Source organism: Mytilus galloprovincialis, chromosome 10 (assembly GCF_965363235.1).
Source record: "Mytilus galloprovincialis chromosome 10, xbMytGall1.hap1.1, whole genome shotgun sequence".
Classification (NCBI taxonomy): Eukaryota; Metazoa; Mollusca; class Bivalvia; order Mytilida; family Mytilidae; genus Mytilus; species Mytilus galloprovincialis.
Window position 1 is genome coordinate 47777577 of NC_134847.1, and position 18885 is coordinate 47796461.

The 18885-nt window shown below is 34.7% G+C and overlaps 1 protein-coding gene across 1 annotated transcript; it reads left to right on the forward strand.

The window, feature by feature from the left end:
* Nucleotides 1-11413: 11413 nt before the first annotated feature.
* On the forward strand, nucleotides 11414-12739 carry LOC143049502 (uncharacterized). Its single transcript, XM_076223115.1, has one exon. The coding sequence runs from the start codon at nucleotides 11414-11416 to the stop codon at nucleotides 12737-12739; it is 1326 nt and encodes a 441-aa protein (XP_076079230.1).
* The last annotated feature ends 6146 nt before the right edge of the window (nucleotides 12740-18885 follow it).

Sequence of the window (18885 nt, forward strand, 5' to 3'; positions counted from 1 at the left end):
AAGAAATATTCAATTGCACAATATTGTGCAATAGCAAGAAATTTTCAATTGATTGGAGTTATCTTTCTTTGTCCAAAATAGTAGTTGAATCAACTTAAATCATTGTTTTATACAATATACAATGTATATTCACTTTTACTACCAACTGATAAATTAAAACAATCTTTATCATTCAAGCACCTTTTGTTACAATTTAATATTTTATGATGTATTTAAATGAGTAGTTATTGTTGCAAACTCCTTTAGAAATTTGAATTGAGATCAGTTTTGGAAAAAGGGAAAGGGGGATGTGAAAAAAAAAATGGGGGGAGGGGGGTTAAATTTTTCTCATTTCAGATTTCATAAATAAAAAGAAAATTTCTTCAAACATTTTTTTGAGAGGATTAATATTCAACAGCATATTGAATTGCTCAGAAGCAAACAAAATATTTTAAGTTCATTAGACCACATTCATTCTGTGTCCGAAACCTATGCTGTGTCAACTATTTAATCACAATTCAAATTTAGAGCTGAATCCAGCTTAAATGTTGTGTCCATACTTGCCCCAACCGATCAGGGTTCAACCTTTGCGGTCGTATAAAGCTGCGCCCTGCGGAGCATCTGGTTAATACAAATTATCGTTTATTTGACCTTCATTATATTGGCCTATTCAGACTGTTTCTCAGAATTTTTGGCAATATATCAGCTGTATGGTATGATTGTGATCGAGCGGATCGAAAGACTCGGACAGGTTAAGTGAAAATAGAATAAATCAAGATTAAAGAAAACAAAAAGTAATGAATTTCAAGGAAAATTTAAATTGGAAAGTAACTTACCAAATGACAAGGTACTCTCAATTATCGCCAGTTCAACATTTGCAATCGGTGTATGTTATCTATATATGGTGATAAATTGTACTAGATAAAAGCCTTTAATAGATGAAATACAGAAGTTTATTAAAAGATGTAATATCAATTGATTACACAAAATGAAGTAAAATACTGCAAACAAATTAAAGTTTTTTTTAAATCTGTGATGGCCTCTATAGGACAGATTTCAGTTTCCTGCAGCCTTTGTGATGAGGATATCGAATAGAATGGACGTGCTTCAACTGTGACATGCTCATGTGTGACAAGTGTCAAGAAATAATTCATATGAAATTCAAATTTGCCAAGAATCATATAGTTGTTTCTATTGATGAGGTTGGACTTCATGCAGAAGAAATAGATTTTCCTAAACTTAGTTGCAAAAACCACACAAAGCAATCATGTGTGATGTTTTGCAAATTGTGTGACTGCCTAGTATGTCCACTTTGTATCTCTGAATCCCATAATGGCCATGGTTTGGTAGCCATTGGAGAGGGGTATATAAAATCAAGATTGATAAATTGAAGACGGATCAAATGAATGTTACTATGTTAATATTACTGAGCTGAATAAAAGGAAAGCAGAAATGATGGATGTTGATAGTAATGAACTTTCCAAGTTTTAAAACACTATGAAGAGAATAAAACTTCAGAATGTCCTGATTAAGGAGGAAGTCGATTAATATACTAAAAAAATGAAGACTGAGCTAACTAAAAAGTGGGAAGATTTACATATGTATACTGCAAATGGACAAACAGAAGCGAACTTGCTGATTGGAAGTCTGGAATCCCAAAACCTAAAAGTAGACGACATTATGCGATCAAAGGATAAAGTAAAGTAAAGTAATCTTTATTTAAAGTCGGGTTGCATATATACACAATAACAATCTCTTAAGAGCTCTTTAAATCGACTGATGTAATAAACAAAACATATATGTAATAACATCAGATACACATACAACACAAACATATAGACAGACAGACAGACAGCACATATATGTATTAATACATAGATAGCACATGCGAATAAAAGCTAAGCAAGATATATATATATTAAAACAAATGTCAAATATCAGCACATAGTATTTATATCGGAGTAGCACATGCAAAATTAAACATTATAAGCACAAACAAAATACTGCATGCAGCTATAGCAAAGGTAATTATGCATAAGCAAAAGAAATAAATAGCTAAATAAAAAAATTAAAAAAACTGCATAAAGATAAAACATAAAAAAACAAACAGCAGGCTTCGAGATCAAGTTATGGGGCAGCAAGTAAGTACATTATTTACTAGAACTGCATGTACATTTTTCTGAAAAACACCAGGTGGAGATAAAATTTTTGAACTGGCCAAAAGTTGATAAGCTCCTTGCCTCATTTGTAAAGGAGTTCCAGAGTTTTGCTGCCTCATAACTAAAGCTTTTCTTACCATACCTTGTTGTTTTTTGGCCGTGGTATATCTGATATGCCTTTGTACCTGAAGTTATATGAATTTCTTTAATATTTACTAAATTAGGTAGGAATTCAGGACTTGATTTATTAATTATTTTATATGTCTCTAATGCCATGGTTCTCAATCTTCTGATTTTTAGTGCTGGTAGCTTAGACTGTTGAAGAAGTGTATCGTAGGAATTTGTGTAGTCGTCATAAATAAATCTGAGTGCTCTTTCTTGTATTTTTTCTATTTTCTTTGTGTTTTGTTCACTGCAGCAGTGCCATGTAAGAGGACAGTAGCTGAGGTTTGACATGATAAATGAGTGGTATATTGTAAGTTTAAAAAGTCTGGTGAGATGAGTGCCAATTTTTTTTAGAACATTTAGTTGTTGTGCAGCTTTTTTGCAAATATTTGAAATGTGAGTGTTAAAATCCAGTTTAAAGTCTATTGTTACACCGAGAAGTTTCACTGCGTCGTCACATTTTATATTGAATCCATTTAGGTTGAGAACAATATTTTGAGTGTGTGTTTTTTTACATATGGCAATTGCCTGGAATTTTTCTGGATTTGCCTGCATTTTGTTGAAAGAGAACCATGAGATTCGGGAATTACTGTCTTCCTCTAAGGGTTTTATTACTGATTCCAAAGTAGTACCTGATTTTGAGAGGGTGTTATCATCAGCATAGTTATATAAATCACAGTAGTTGACAAAAAGATAAATTACCATTTATGAATACATTAAATAATACAAAAAAGATGCCAAACAAGTCTTTGTCGAGGGTGTGGGGTTATACAAATCAATGGAGGAAGCAGTCCCATCACCTTACACGAGGTTCGATTCTGTTCCAACATTTCTTCCCGGACAAATAACTGCATATAATATAGGTTCATTCGAAAAAATGTCTACAAGGAATTAAATCAAAATCATTAATCAATTTGATACTAAAATCTCAAACGTAGTTTATATAGAAATGATAGCTGGTTCTGAAGATGTATTGTGGATAACTGACCAGCAGGTATTAAAAAAGGTAAAATTAGAAGAGAAGAATTTGAAAATAATTACACAAAAAGCCTTTAGAATTTATGGTATGGCTATAACTCCATCCAAAGATTTGCTGTGGTTTATAGGGGACCGAAGCAGATTAATGACCAAACTGGTGAAGTCACCGAATCTAAATATGAAGTAAAGGGTTAAAGGTCACAGCTGTCCATGTAAATCCTAACGGAAAAGTCGCTATTGGTGCTTACCGTGGGAAAGTAGTTTACCCGGCTATGGGAAGACGGATTGTGCATGTAATGGATAGAAATGGGAAACATGAAAACACTTATGAACATGACAGACAAGGCAATCCTATATTTACGTTTGTTAAGAAAATAACCAGAACAAAAAATGATAATATCTGTATAGTGGACAAGTTATCTGAAGATTGGAGAGGCAGAGTGGTAATACTAAGTGAAGATGGAGGTGTTCAAAGGCCATCCAGAAGTAAACACAGACGAAATTCCTTATAGCCCAATTCGTGCAATCACTACTCCATCTGACAACATTGTTGCATCGAACCTGAACGATGATATTTTATATTTTACAAACAGTGACATGAACAGAATTGAAATATTTGCAATCTTGTCTCTTTGTATTTCCGAGTCTGGACGTATTTTCACAGGATGTGGAACACCTAAAGGCAGTAGTGATACTGCCAAAATATATGAAGTTAATACTTTATGAGTAAGAAACCTTTCAGTTCATGCGAGGGAAGACAGATCCCTTGATATTAGTTCACTGATTAAGGACAGTGTTAGACTTTGTCGTAATTGCCTTTACATAAACATGCTTTACATTATTTTTTTTACATAAATAAGGCCGTTAGTTTTCTCGTTTGAATTGTTTTACATTGTCTTATCGGGGCCTTTTATAGCTGACTATGCGGTATGGGCTTTTCTCATTGTTGAAGGCCGTACGGTTACCTATAGTTGTTAATGTTTGTGTCATTTTGGTCTTTTGTGGATAGTTGTCTCATTGGCAATAATACCACATCTTCTTTATTATATTTACATATTGGTTACAATTTTAATTTAGTTAGAGATGTTAGGTGTTTGTAAATACATTTTTTTATGGGAAACAAATAGTAGGATTTAAAGGATATTTATATTAAGTACATTGAAAAAAACAGGATATATATTTGTATATTCATGTATAAGATTTAAAAGAATAAGATGAAAAAAAAGGTGTCGCCTTACAATAAAATACTTAGGATATCAAATTGAAAATTTACATATCATTCTATTGATTGTTATAGTCATTTCGTTTGAAAAGAGAAGGGTATTAAAGGATTAAAAAGGAGGCAACCACAACCCATCAGTGGAATAAAAAGAGAACACAATGCTCCTACACCGTTAAGCACCCATTTAAACAATGATTGTTTAACTCCTGGTAAATTATCCTCATCATCTTCTACTTTATTGATGTGAACATTTAAAAAATATGCCATATAAGGATTTAGTCACAGATTTCATTGAACACTGAACACTCATATATGAAAGTGTGAGAATGATGTTCTATAGTCACATATTCTGGTTCTCAAAGGTTTTAGAATCTAATGCCGTTACTTGGTCTTTTTATTCTGTAAAGTCAGAACTTATTGCGAGGTTTTAATGAATGTGAATAACGTGAGTGAATGAACTTCGCAAAAATAAGAACTTTAAATCTGATACTTATGTTCCTGAAATCACAATAATTAATCTGGCATTTCTGTCCATTTTTGAAAATTCGCAATAATAAATGCATGCAATAATTTCTAAATTACATCAGTGTGAAATCTTTGTAATAACATTAAAGGTACCATTTTTTCTGCACCAGATTCGCATTTCGACAAAACATAGATATAGGAAGATGTGGTGTGAGTGCCAATGAGACAACTCTCCATCTGGATCCAAATAACAATTTAAAAAAAAGTAAAACATTATAGGTTAATGTACGGCCTTCAACACGGAGCCTTGGCTCACACCGAACAACAAGCTATAAAGGGCCCCAAAATTACTAGTGTCTCTACAGTAATGCTCGTGGCCAAAATATTTGAAATCCAAAACTTATATAAAAGACGAAGAGATATAATCCAAAAGGTCCAAAAAGTGTATAATAATTTCTAACATTTTGTAACAACAAATTTCATAACACAAAAAAATCCGTATTTTCATGCCAATACTGAAGTACTGGCTACTGGGCTGGTGATACCCTGGGGGACTAACAGTCCACCAGTAGAGGCATCGACCCAGTGGTAGTAATAACATTTGTAACTTGTTGTCATTCAGTCATCATCATTCCATAAAAAAGATATATATGTTTTGCATTCTTGGTACTTCAAAGTTTTTAATGTTTTTTTATTAACCAAAAAGAGGGGCGAAGATACCAGAGGGACAGTCAAATTCATAGATTGAAAATAAACTGACAGCGCCATGGCTAAAAAATAAAAATACAAACAGACAAATAATAGTACGCAACACACAACATAGACAACTAAAGACTAAGCAACACGAACCCCAGTTATTTATTCTGCCCTTTTTTAATTAGTTTTTAGGGAAACTGTATACAGAAATAAATGGTCAGCAAAAAGAGATAGAAAAATATTTGTCATGAATTCTTATTTAGCCTTCAATATTGGAGATCGTCCAATAAAGGAGATGCACATAGACCTAATTGAGAGATAAAGGATTTTTAGAGACTTAAGTTTAACTGATCATGCATGGTGTGTGCTATTCAAGGGAAATTTAATATCCATTTGGTATATTTTTACTACTTTGTGAATTCGATCAGAACATTTTTTCACATTTTCATAGCATATAAATATAGACATGATGCAATATATAAATGATCCTTTTTATGTACAGAAGGGAATGTGCCAATGAGACAATATAATAAACAAAAAACCAAACAAAAAAACCAAACAAACAAAAACAAAAAAAATCTTAAAAGACAAAATCAATATAAAAACATTTATGTCAAATTATTCAAAGCTTTCATTTATGATGTACTTAGGTGAGGCTTTTGAATTTGTGTCAGATGTTCAGACTCCTTGTTTTTCCCCCTACGATACAGGGTACACATTTTGCCCATAACACCAATTTTTCTTTTTATGTAAGGCTTTAATAGCTTATGAAATGTCACTTACAAATCGAAGTCAAATATCTCGAAAAGGAGCTCCATAAGCTATCAATATTTTAAGCTAATTTTTTCCTTAGCTAATGCTCTTTCGGCTTGTAGTTTCAATTAAAAATTTCTTGATTTGTACACCCTTTATTTAATACACTTAGTCATTATGTTAAGTATGATTAGTGTACATACTCATTCGCCTGATTTGACAATACACAAAAAAGCTCTGCAATTCCTTTCATTCCATTTTACACAAAACCTTTTTGATAAAAAAAAAAAGAAACTGTTACAATACATGAAATGCCATGTCAATAATAGGTATTTGATGAACTGAAGATAAACATTTTCTTGCATTTTTGACATTTAGACGATAGCAAGTATATTTTCAGATTATCCAGTAAAAGTATGTGACTTAATAATTCCAACCTTAAAAACTCACTAGCTCCAATTCTTCAAACATAAAAGTATTAATTAATTTGATAGTTTGAAACATGTCTGAAAGGTATATTAATTGTATTAATACCTGTATTATACCCACATGCACTTGAATATATATATCCTTTGAAGATAGATCTTGAAAAAATATGGTGCATGTATCAAAATGCACTGCATAAATATTGAGGTACATGTCACAAAAGGCACAACATCGATATGGTACACATTTTAAAAAGCACAACAAAGATATGGTACAAAGACATGGTATATATCCAAAGAGAAGGCTGAGATTGAGTTTGAGGGTTGCTCCAATCATGCAAGAGTTAGGGGCAAACAAATGCCAAAAACAAGCATTTTTCAAGTTTCCAGACAATAACTTGTGTTTAAGTGTATGGATCTCTCTAAAATTGTACTACAAGGTTCCATACTACAAAGGAAAGGCTTGGATTGAGTTTGGGGGTAATTGCACCAAGGGGGATTCAAAAGGTTGAAGGGCAGGGGGTGATTTTCTTTTCTATTTTGTTTTAAGGAAGTCATATTCTTTTCACAATTTTTCCAAATTTCAAATTTTTTAAAAGTTCAAAGAAGAAATCTTTAATAGCACAGTATTGCGCAATAGATTTGTAAGATCCTTTACCACATTTATTTTGTGTCAGAAACCTATTTCATGTCGTGTGGATCACAATTCAAATTCGGACAATATCAAGCTTGAATATTTGTCCAAATTTGCCCCAACTGTTCAGGGTTCGACATCTGCAGTCGTACCAGGCTGCGCTCAGCGAATCACTTTTATTAATTTTAGTTTCATTTATATATTGCGTTGTTTAGTATGACGTCAATTATCACTAAAATAGAACAAATTTTTGTTTAGGGGCCAGCTGAAGCACGCCTCTGAGTGCGGAATTTTCCCAATGTATCGAAGACCCATTTGTGGCTTTCTGCTGTTCAGCTCTCTTGTTATCTCTTTGACACATTCCCCATTTTCATTCTCAATTTTATCAAATTTAAAAGACAAAAAGAAAAAGCACCTTGCGAAATTCTTTAATTTTACTTTCCGATATATTGATGATGTTCTATCATTGAATACTAGTAACCCATATTTCAGCCAATACTTATATCTCATATATCCCGGTGAACTTGAAGTTAAAGATACTACTGATACTAGAAGGACCGCTTCGTACCTTGATCTTTTCCTCAATATTGACGCAGATGGACGACTTCACACGAAAATTTATGATAAACGGGACGATTTCAACTTCCCAATTATCAATTTCCTATTTCTCAGCAGTAACATACCCTCTGCCCCTTCGTATGGTGTTTACATATCACAATTGATACGTTATTCTCGTGCTTGTTCACACTATACGGACTTCATATACAGGACATACAGAAGTGTGCGCTTTACGCAGAAACTGCTCCAACAAAGTTATGAGGAGGACAGATTAAAATTGAAACTCCGTAAATTTTATGGACACCATCACGAATTAGTGGATCCATACGATGTGTCTATGACCAAACTAGCTAAGGACATTTTTACCACATGGTAGATTGTGGTTTGTCATTACGTCGTCTAATCTTTTAATTACCAAACGTGACTTATTACCGATTGCGACTGTTTTTCAACGAAATATGTACGATGGTTTACGTTTGAAGTTAGATTCAAAACAAACCGGACATATAATATAGTCTAATTGCTACCTTAGTTTTCTATTAAATTAAATAAGTATTAAAATGTGCATTGTTATTAAATGTAATATCAGTATTTAGTTCAAATATAACCTTCAATCAATCCTTATTCAATCTTATTCATTCAAATGTGACAAATTCGAATGTGACGTAATTTTTTTTGTCATTTTTAACAATTTCAAATATGACGTCACTTGGCGTTGAGGTTTAAACTTATTCGAATGTGCTGCATTTCGTCGGGTTATGTAGTGTATTTCGGTTGTTTCCTGTAATTAGTTAATACTTCAGTTTTATCATATATCTTTTGTATAGTCATTTTATAAAATTTACTGTTTGCAAAAGTATAAATTATTCTAAACAACAGGGATGTTCTGGTACCTAACAGAAAACCCTGACCGTTTTTGGCACAACTTTTTTGAACGTTTGGTCCTCGATGCTGTTCAACTTGTTTCGGCTTTCAAACTTTTGTATCTGGGCGTCACTAGTAAGTCTTGTGTGGACAAAATGCACTTCTGGCGTATTAAAATTTTAAATTTGTTGCCTTTTGTTAGCTATTATTCGTGTGTTTCTTTGTCAATTATGTTCTCCTATTTATTTATATTGTAGTCCTGTAATGTTGTGTTGTCATTTTAATGTTATATTTCACATGGCCATAAAAGAGAGAGGTTTGGCATGCCACAAAACCAGGTTCAACCCACCATTGTTTTTCCTTTAAAATATCCTGTACCAAGTCAGGAATATGGCCATTGTTATATTATAGTTCGTTTCTCTGTGTGTTACATTTTAACGTTGTGTTTCCGTTGTGTCGTTTGTTGTCTCTTATTTTTGAGTGAGAAATCAATTCACATTACTATAAGACGTGTCACGGTACTTATCTATCCCAAATTCATGTATTTGTTTTGATGTTATATTTGTTATTATCATAGGATTTTGTCTAATGCTTAGTCCGTTTCTGTGTATGTTACATTTTAATGTTGTGTCGTTGTTCTCCTCTTAAATTAAATGCGTTTCCCTCAGTTTTAGTTTGTTAACCCGATTTTGTTTTTTGTCCATGGATTTATGAGTTTTGAACAGCGGTATATTACTGTTGCCTTTATTTTACCATAATAATAATGTGCGCTTGTCTCTGTAAGAGGCGTCTCCCATTAGACATGTAAGAGAGTTTGTGATATGATACCATTCCTGTGGATTTAATCAAAGTTGTTGCAACTGAACTAACAGAAAAACAAAAAAAAACTTCACAAAAAAGCGCGACTTCAACAATTTATCAATAAGGAAATGAAATCAAGAGTAAGTATTGAATCACTATAGAATTAAATAAGTAGAGCAACAGTATTGAAATACAAATGTAGAACTCAAAAATCAATGCTGGGGTATTGCTAAAGAAATCATTCAAAAAACAGTATATTCCTGGTAGTTATATACCATCTATAAATTGAAGTCGTAAAATGTAATTGAGTTATACATTGTGAAGCATTTTGGCGAGTGAGTGTAGGGATATAAAAAAATAGAAACCCTGATAGTTTGTTAAATATGGTTTTTCACATTTGATAAAAAGAATCTTGATATAACGCTTACAATCATTGTGACAAATATGATAATTTGTTTAAGTTATGGTCATCTCTCCAAGGCAAGAAACGAGAATTACGGACCGACTGAACCGGGTGATAAAGACAAAGGGAAATACGATAAGAAAAAAAGAGCATTGAACATGTGGCATTTGATTGCTCCTTTGATATCCTTCTTTAACATTGTTTAATTTACCCAATACATATGTCCTACCTGATTGATCTTCAGACACAAGATCCCATTTTGTTTTGCCTCAAAGGAGTCCCAAAGCTGAAATTCTGGTATTCTTTTTCTGGATGGCAGCCCCGTCATTAACGTATTATACTTGAGAGCAGAAAACAACCCATGGCCACCAATGGGTCTTCAACTAATCGAGAAAATTCCGCACTTAGAATAGTTAACAATTTAATTTGTGAGTAAGTCATTTTACATGTTTAAGTACTAGTATTGCATTTCTAATTTCAACATTTGCATTATAAACTATCAAAATATTATAACATATCAGCTGAGCGAGACATATCTCGGTGTTAACACTTTAGTTTGGTGTATATTTTATATCTATTAATTTATATGTGTTGATCGTTCTAATGATTTTTTTATGATTCTATTTTATGTAAATTTCCCATTTTTATATATTAATTTTTATCTATTTCATTAATATCTGTAAAGTGCATATTATCTATCGTCTTATTGCAACTCCCCCCTTTTTCTATTTTGTGTATTATAATTTATTTGACCTGCATTATATCAGATATATAGACAGCTTTAGTGGAAAAAGATATCAATTAACGCTCCTGTACGGCTATTCAACACTTACAATCGGTGTATTTTATCTATGGTGAAAGTTGTAGTTGAACGTTTAAAGGTGTATTTATTAACTGATTACACACACAAGGAAGTTAAATACAGCAGACATATTAGAATTTTCAAAATTCGTTATGGCCTCTGTAGGACAGGTTCCAGTTTCCTGTGGTCTTTGTGAGGAGGATACAAGCATAAAATGGAAGTGCTTAAACTGTGACATGCTCATGTGTGACAAGTGTAAAGAGAAAATTCATGTAAAATTCAAATTTGCCAAGGATCACAAAGTAGTTTCTATTGATGATGTCGGACTTCATGCAGAGGAAATAGATTTTTCCTATCTGAGTTGCAAAAACCACGAAAGGCAATCATGTGTGATGTTTTGCAAATCATGTGACGGTTTAGTATGTCCACTTTGTATATCTCAAACCCACAATGGCCATGATTTGGTACCCATCGGAGAAGGGTATGAAATCAAGATCGAAAAATTGAAGATGGGTCAAATGAAGGTTAGAACTAATATTGACGAGCTGCAGAAAAGGAAAGCAGAAATGAAGGATGTTGATAGTAACGAACTTTCCAAGTTTGAAAACACTATGAAGAGAATAAAAATTCAGAATGTCCTGCTAAAGAAGGAAGTCGATCAGCATACTGAAAAATTGGAGACTGAGCTAACTAAAAAGTGGGAAGAAATACATATGTATACTGAAAAGGGACAAACGGAAGCGAACTTGCTGATTGGAAGTCTAGAATCCAAAAACTTAAAAGTAGATGATATTATCCAATCAATGGATGCCAAAAAATTCTTTGTAGATGGTGTTGGTTTAGTAAAAGCAATGGATGAGGCAGACACACCACCTTGTACGAAATTTGATTCTATTCCAATATTTTTTCCCGGACAAATAACTGCATATAATGTTGGTTCATTAGAAAAAGCTTCTACAAAGGATGAAATAAAAATTATTAAAAAATTGCACACTCAAATCGCAGACGTATTTTATATGGCAATGGCAGACGGTTCAGGGGAAGAATTGTGGATTACTGACCAGAAGGTGTTACAGAAAGTAAAAATAGAAGGGAATAGTTTGAGGATAGTTGCCCAAAAAGACATTAAAATTTTTGGTATGGCTGTTTGTCCATCCAAAGATCTCCTTTTGGTTAAAAGACAGAGCCTGAAGCAGATCAGTGACCAAACAAGTGAAGTGACTCAATCGAAGTATGAGGTAAAAGGTTTAAGGTTATCAGCTGTTCATGTAAACTCGGATGGAAGCGTCACTGTTGGTGCTTACAGTGGGAAAGTTGTTTACCCAGCTGCTGGAAGACGGGTTGTCATCGTAATGGATATAAATGGGAAACATGAAACTACTTTTGAATATGACAGACAAGGTAATCATATATTTACATATGTTAAAAACATAACCAGAACAAAAAATGGTAATACCTGTGTAGTGGACAAGTTATCAGAAGACAATAGAGCCAGAGTGGTTATACTGAGTGAGGATGGAGATGTTCTGAATATCTTCAATGGTCATCCAGAAGTAAACACAGACAAAATCCCTTTCAAACCAATTCGTATAATCACTACTCCAATAGACACTATAGTTGTATCAAGCCACAACATAAATTTTTTATTTTTTATAAACAATTGTGGAAATTTAATCAGATGGTGTAACATGAGTGAGATTGGAATATTTTATGTCAACACGTTTTGTATATCTAAATCTGGTCGTATTTACATAGGATGTGGAACACCTGAAGGCAGCAGTGACAATGCCAAAATATATGAAGTTAATATTTTAGACACATTTGAGTTAATATGATGAAAGTCAATTCTTCAATACCAGATTAGAAACAGTGTAACAATGTGTAAGACCTTGTCGTAAAAGTCTTGTAAATAAATAAGCTTAATAAATAAGTTACAATATAAATATAATTAGGGATGTGGAGTAAATATTAAACATGTTAAAGGGATATAAACTTAGTTCATTCAAACGTGGACATTTGAAGTTAATATCATAGAGGGCATGCGAATAAACAATTAAACATTAAAAGTATTTCACTTCCGTTCATGTACGAATGTCAAGTTGGTTCAATATTCACCATTCAATATTCAATTTTCTTTTTAAGTTTAAAAAAAATTAGCACTCGTTTTCGACATTCAACATTCGATTTTTTTTATTATTCAACATCAGTTTTCAACATTCGATTTTCAACATTCAACATTCGTTTTCAACACTCGATTTTAAACATTCAACATTCGTTTTCAACATTAAACATTCGTTTTCAACATTCAGATTTCGTTTTCAATTCAACATTCGATTTTTAATATTCAACATTCGTTTTCACCACTTCAGCATTTATTTTTTAACCACTTCAGCATTCGTTTTCAATATTTGATTTTTTTTAAACATTCAACATTCGTTTTCAACATTCAACAAACGTTTTCAACTTTCAACATTCGTTTTCATTATTCAGCATTCGATTTTTAACATTCAACATTGGTATGTATATATGTTTATATAATGTTTAAAAAAACAAATTGAAAAAAAAATAATAAAAGAAAGTGATGAATGTTGAAAATGAAGGCTAAAATAAAGAACAAAAAAAAAAACCCAATTTGAATGTTGAATGTTGAATATTGAATATTGGTCCAACTTGACATCCGTCATTTACGTACAGACATGTTGTTACTTGATAAAAGCTCATAAAGTTATACCTTATTGGTACGAACCTTTCAAACAAATGCCGAATGAGGATTTAATCTCAGATTTCATGGTTTACTGAACATTTATATGTGAAAGTGTTGGCATAATGTACTATATGTATAGACACACATTCTTGTTCTTAAAGGAAGACACGAAGGTCACGCCATAAAACCTCAACTATAAAAAAAGAATTTTACTTCAATTCTAGTCCAGACAAATGTTTATTGAAATACACATCCAAAGAGGCTAAGAATATAACAGACATATGATACATATTGATATTTACCTGAATACTTTGAACTTAATTGTTTTGAATAGGTTTTAATGACAAAGATACAATTTATGAGGATGCTGAGATTCCACTGTCTATGGACAAAGATCAACTGTCCATTGATATAAAAACTGTAAAACGCCTTCTTAAAGGAGTCATTTTCCATAAATGATTTTTTCAACTTTTTTTCATTTCTAGCTATTATCTTGAAAAATGTAAAGGATTGATAGAAACTTAAAATGGCAAAAACTGACAGACAAGACATGTACAAAATCTACAAATAAGTCAATAGGCCGAAATTGTCAAACGAATCCTTGTTGAAGTTATCGCTTTTTAATCACGATTTTTTTATCATTTCGTTGTGTTTTGTCTGTCTGTTATCTTGAAACGATAATAGAAAAATAGAATATTTAAAGACAAAAATGATCAGCAAGACAAGATCTACAAATAATTCATCATATATGAATTTGTCAGTTGTCATCTGATAGGATTTATACCATATACCATCATTTAAATTACGACGTTTTAACTTTTTTTGTGTTTTGGGAAAAAATATAGAATTTAGAAACTGTAATCAGGAATTCAAGGCAAACAAACCTAGATTTTGGTCCTGAACTATATTCTAGTCGATAATGTAAGAGAGTGATCATTGTTATATGTGCACATAGGCCTAGTGATAAATGTCCTTTAGAGTTTTTAGTTTAAGCTGAAAGGGGGAAACAATACAAAGAAGGCAATAAATTATCATAATTTGAATAAATATAAAAAAGATGTGGTATGATTACCAATGAGACAACTCTCGCCAAAAGACCAAATGACACAGAATTTAACAACTATAGGTCACCATACGGACTTCAACACCATTTCAAAAAAGAAAGAAGAAAAAACTCAGTACAACATCAGTTCACAAAAATCGAAAAGCAGCATGAATCCACACCTGAGAAAACACTTGCCATGAACTTGGTTGCAATGGAATAGTATACAGTTCCTGTTCCGATATTGATACATGTCATGCAACTCATTGGCCACTAAACATTCTGTGATGTCACACTATAGATTAACAGACAGGATTGTGGTTATGATAAATCAAACTTATCCATGGTTATCTGTGACACAGATATTCAATACCAATTAACCCCTAGCATGAAATCCATAAAACTTTATCACAGATGATTTCAAATTTACAATTTGAAAACTCTGGTTTAGGGAGCTACCATTTGATTTTTATGGGGGGGGGGGGGGGGGGGGGCTAGGATGAAAAATGTTGTCCTGCATTTTTTTTTTAGTTGCAATCTCTGTCCTGCCTTTTTATTTTTCACTCTATTCGGTCCTGCCTTTTTTTTATTAGTTTATCCTGACTTTTTTTACCTAAACTGTCATCCTGCCTTTTTTTTTTGAAAAGTGTCTCATCCTGAGTAGTAGGGACGGATCAGTTTGAGGCACCCTCAAAACACAGGGCGCTAGGGCGCTGACGTCATATGCGCATGCCCCGCCCCCAATATGATATATGGGCATATACTAGCCCTAATGACGTCAGCGGAAGTAAGGAAGATGAGTCACGACGGATGGACGCCGGTCATATTTGGTCATGACGCAACCATGAATCATCAGGACGCAAGATCAGGGCATGACTCACTACATGATAATACCATGAGTCATACCGAATACACGCCGCCCATATTTGGTCTTGTTGTATAGCTCTGACGAGTCAGACTTCAATACATGGCCACGTGCTGAACCAACCAATGAGGACGAAGCATAGGTATATAAAACGATCTGTTCACTTATTCTAGTTTCATTCACAAGTAGATCGAGATGGACAAAACACGTTGCAAAATTGAACTGGGGAACAATAGATTTGTACAAGCCACTGAATGGAATGACGAAATTCGTATAGACGTTAGAGAGTGGGAGCTCAAAGACGAAAAGTTAATCCCAACGAAAAAGGGGATCAGCCTTCCACTGCACAGATGGAAGCTACTGGTGGACAATTTCGAGTTTTTGGACCAGGCCCTAACGGAGAAGAGGGTGTACCAATCTCATCTTGGGGGAAATGTCTACGCATCCGTGCAGATCAAAAGCGTTTGCTTGGACCTTCGTCAACATTGGCTACCCCCCAACAACACGGAAATCGTCCCCACCAAGAAGGGAATTTGTCTACGGCCCGCAGAATACGTAAAGCTAAAAGACGTGGCGAGCGTGATTGGTGACTTCGTCCCGGAATTATGTTCCATCGTCCCTTGTCCATACAGTTCGGATCATCAAAACCAGCTGGGATTCTTGAGATGTTCTGAGTGTAATCCAGACCACTTTACGGAATGGTGAAATATAGACAATGGATATGAACTTTTCGTGAAAGTTTGAAAGACTTGAAAATATTCATGTTTGCTGGGATTCTTGAGATGTCCAGACCACTTTACGAAAGGGTGAAATATAGACAATGCATACGAACTTTACGTGAAATTTCGAAGGACTGGCTGATATTCATTCACATTTGTTGTAATTATTCCAATGTATAGTGATTTAATAAAATGTAGAACCTTTAATTCGATCTCGGCTTTTCTATTCACGATTCTTCAAGGAGTATTTTTCTGTGTTTTGAAAGGAGGGAAGAAAACAAATACATGGAAAAGTATTTTTCGAGGTTTCGGGAGATTAATATAATGAAAATTCAAGAAGTATTTTTCCGATCGCTATGTTTATCATTATTGTTTTTAATGAATAGATGTTTTAAAATTCTAAATAGCGACGAAAAGTTCTTTTCGAAATTTCATGAATAAATTGAAAGTCCCCTCCCTTACAGGTAAACAACGAATCGGTTCATGAAATATCACTTCAACCCGAGATAGCCTTTATCAAATTCTGTCTGGTCGTTGTATTATGACTACCAGCGGAGGAATGTAACATTATAGCAATACACTTGAGATAGCGCTAATTGCATGTACATCTCCATTAACAATACAATCATACACCATGCAAATTTCCGATATCACGTGATCCCGTCTAATCTAATTCCCCAATCAAAAAACTATGAATCGTATATAGAAGCTTGTAGAAACAAACCAACCTCATTTCATTGCGATCCGTTCACATGGACAGACGTGATCAAAAGAATCTCATCAGAAATTTAGGCCGACTGGTTGCGGAAACACCCACGGATCCCGTAGTGCAATATTTGGTCGATAAAAACATTTTGACTTCCGAGCTGGCCGAAGATATCCTCTATCAAAACACGAGTAGAAATAAAATTGGACAACTGGTCTTCACTCTCGCGAGAAGAGGACCCAAAGCCTTTGGAGGATTCGTCGAAGCTCTCCGATTCAACGACTGTGAGGAATTAGCAGAGGCACTGAAATGCAACTGACCAACGTTGTCGTACAAGCGAATTTGGGATGCTCGTTCGATCTACGAGAGCTGGCCTACAGATTACCCAACGTTCGTTACGACCCCCGTACATTTTCGGACCTCATTTGGCAACACCGAAAGATTGGAGGAAACTGTTTGCTATTTTCTAATGGAATCATCAACTGTAACGGGAAATGTCTGTCCATACAAGACGGTCGACGTCGTCTCCGACGTTACGCCAGACTACTACAACAGATGGGTAACGACGTACGACTCACACAGGTTCAAATACTAACGGCTTCAGCCTCTCATCAATTAAGCGGACGTGTCGATCCCTATCGACTACCGAGCGAATTCAGTTTCGAACCGGAAATTTTTCCCGCTGTCATGTTTCGTCGTCACGGCATGCATTTCACCTGCCATCTCTCCGGTAAGATAATGATCACGGGTCTGAAATCTCAGCGCGATGTTCAGGAGGTATATCCCGTCCTCTTGGAGATGGAACTATACCTATAAGAGTCCTCGACGATCGCCAAAAGAAAGATGGACAAGACGTACATATTCGTACTCTTTGCAGAGAAACCCAGCGACATTTACGTGGCATTGGCCAAGACATGTCAGACACCGGAACACATCGAGTCTTACCTCTCCGATCCTTACCTGACACACCAACCGTGGAAGTACGAGATGATTCGGGCTTATTTGGATTGTTATAAGAACAAAACCGACACCAATATGATGCGATCATGACGTATGAAGACTACTTGAAAAAAGCCTATTACGACCCTAGTCATCCGGGATCGTATGGTGGAGTGGAGAAACTATACAAAGCGGTACGCAAGGAAGGAAAATACGTATTGGGAAGAGCAAAAATCAAGAAATGGTTAGAGGGACAAGAGACCTTCGGTTTGCATCGTCAAATCAATCGTTCCTTTCGTCGACGCAAAGTGATCGCTCCTTTTATCGACTACCAATGGGACGCCGATACTGCCGTAATGAAATCGTTCAGCAAAGAAAACGACGGATACGCTTATTTTGTCGTGACCATCGACGTCTTTTCTCGCTTTGCCAACACGCATCCCTTACGCTCGACACAAGGCAAGGAAATGGTGACCGCCCTACAGACCATATTTCGTCGTGGAAGGAAACCTACCAAGCTAAGAACCGATAAAGGTGTCGAGTTCCGAAACAGAGACGTTCAACGATTGTTAACAGCCGAGAAGGTTGACTTTTTTTACACCCAGAACGAACAGAAAAGTTCTTACGCCGAAAGATGCATCAAGACGCTAAAGTCCAGACTCTACCGGTACCTATCCCGTCATCAAACGCATCGCTGGATCGACGTTCTCGACAAGATCACCCAGAGCTATAATGCCGCCTACCACCGTTCCATCAAAATGGCTCCCCGTGCGGTGACTAAAAAGGACGAAACCCGACTGTGGAAACTCCAGTACTCGACGCAACACTACGTGAAACCAACGACACGAGGTTACAAGTTCCGAAAAGGAGACACCGTCCGCATCTCGCACGTTAGGCAGCCGTTCGATCGAGAGTACGACGAACGTTGGACGATGGAGTATTTCGTGGTGGACGACCGAGGCACGAAAGATGGCATATCGTATTTCACGTTGAAGGACACGCTCGG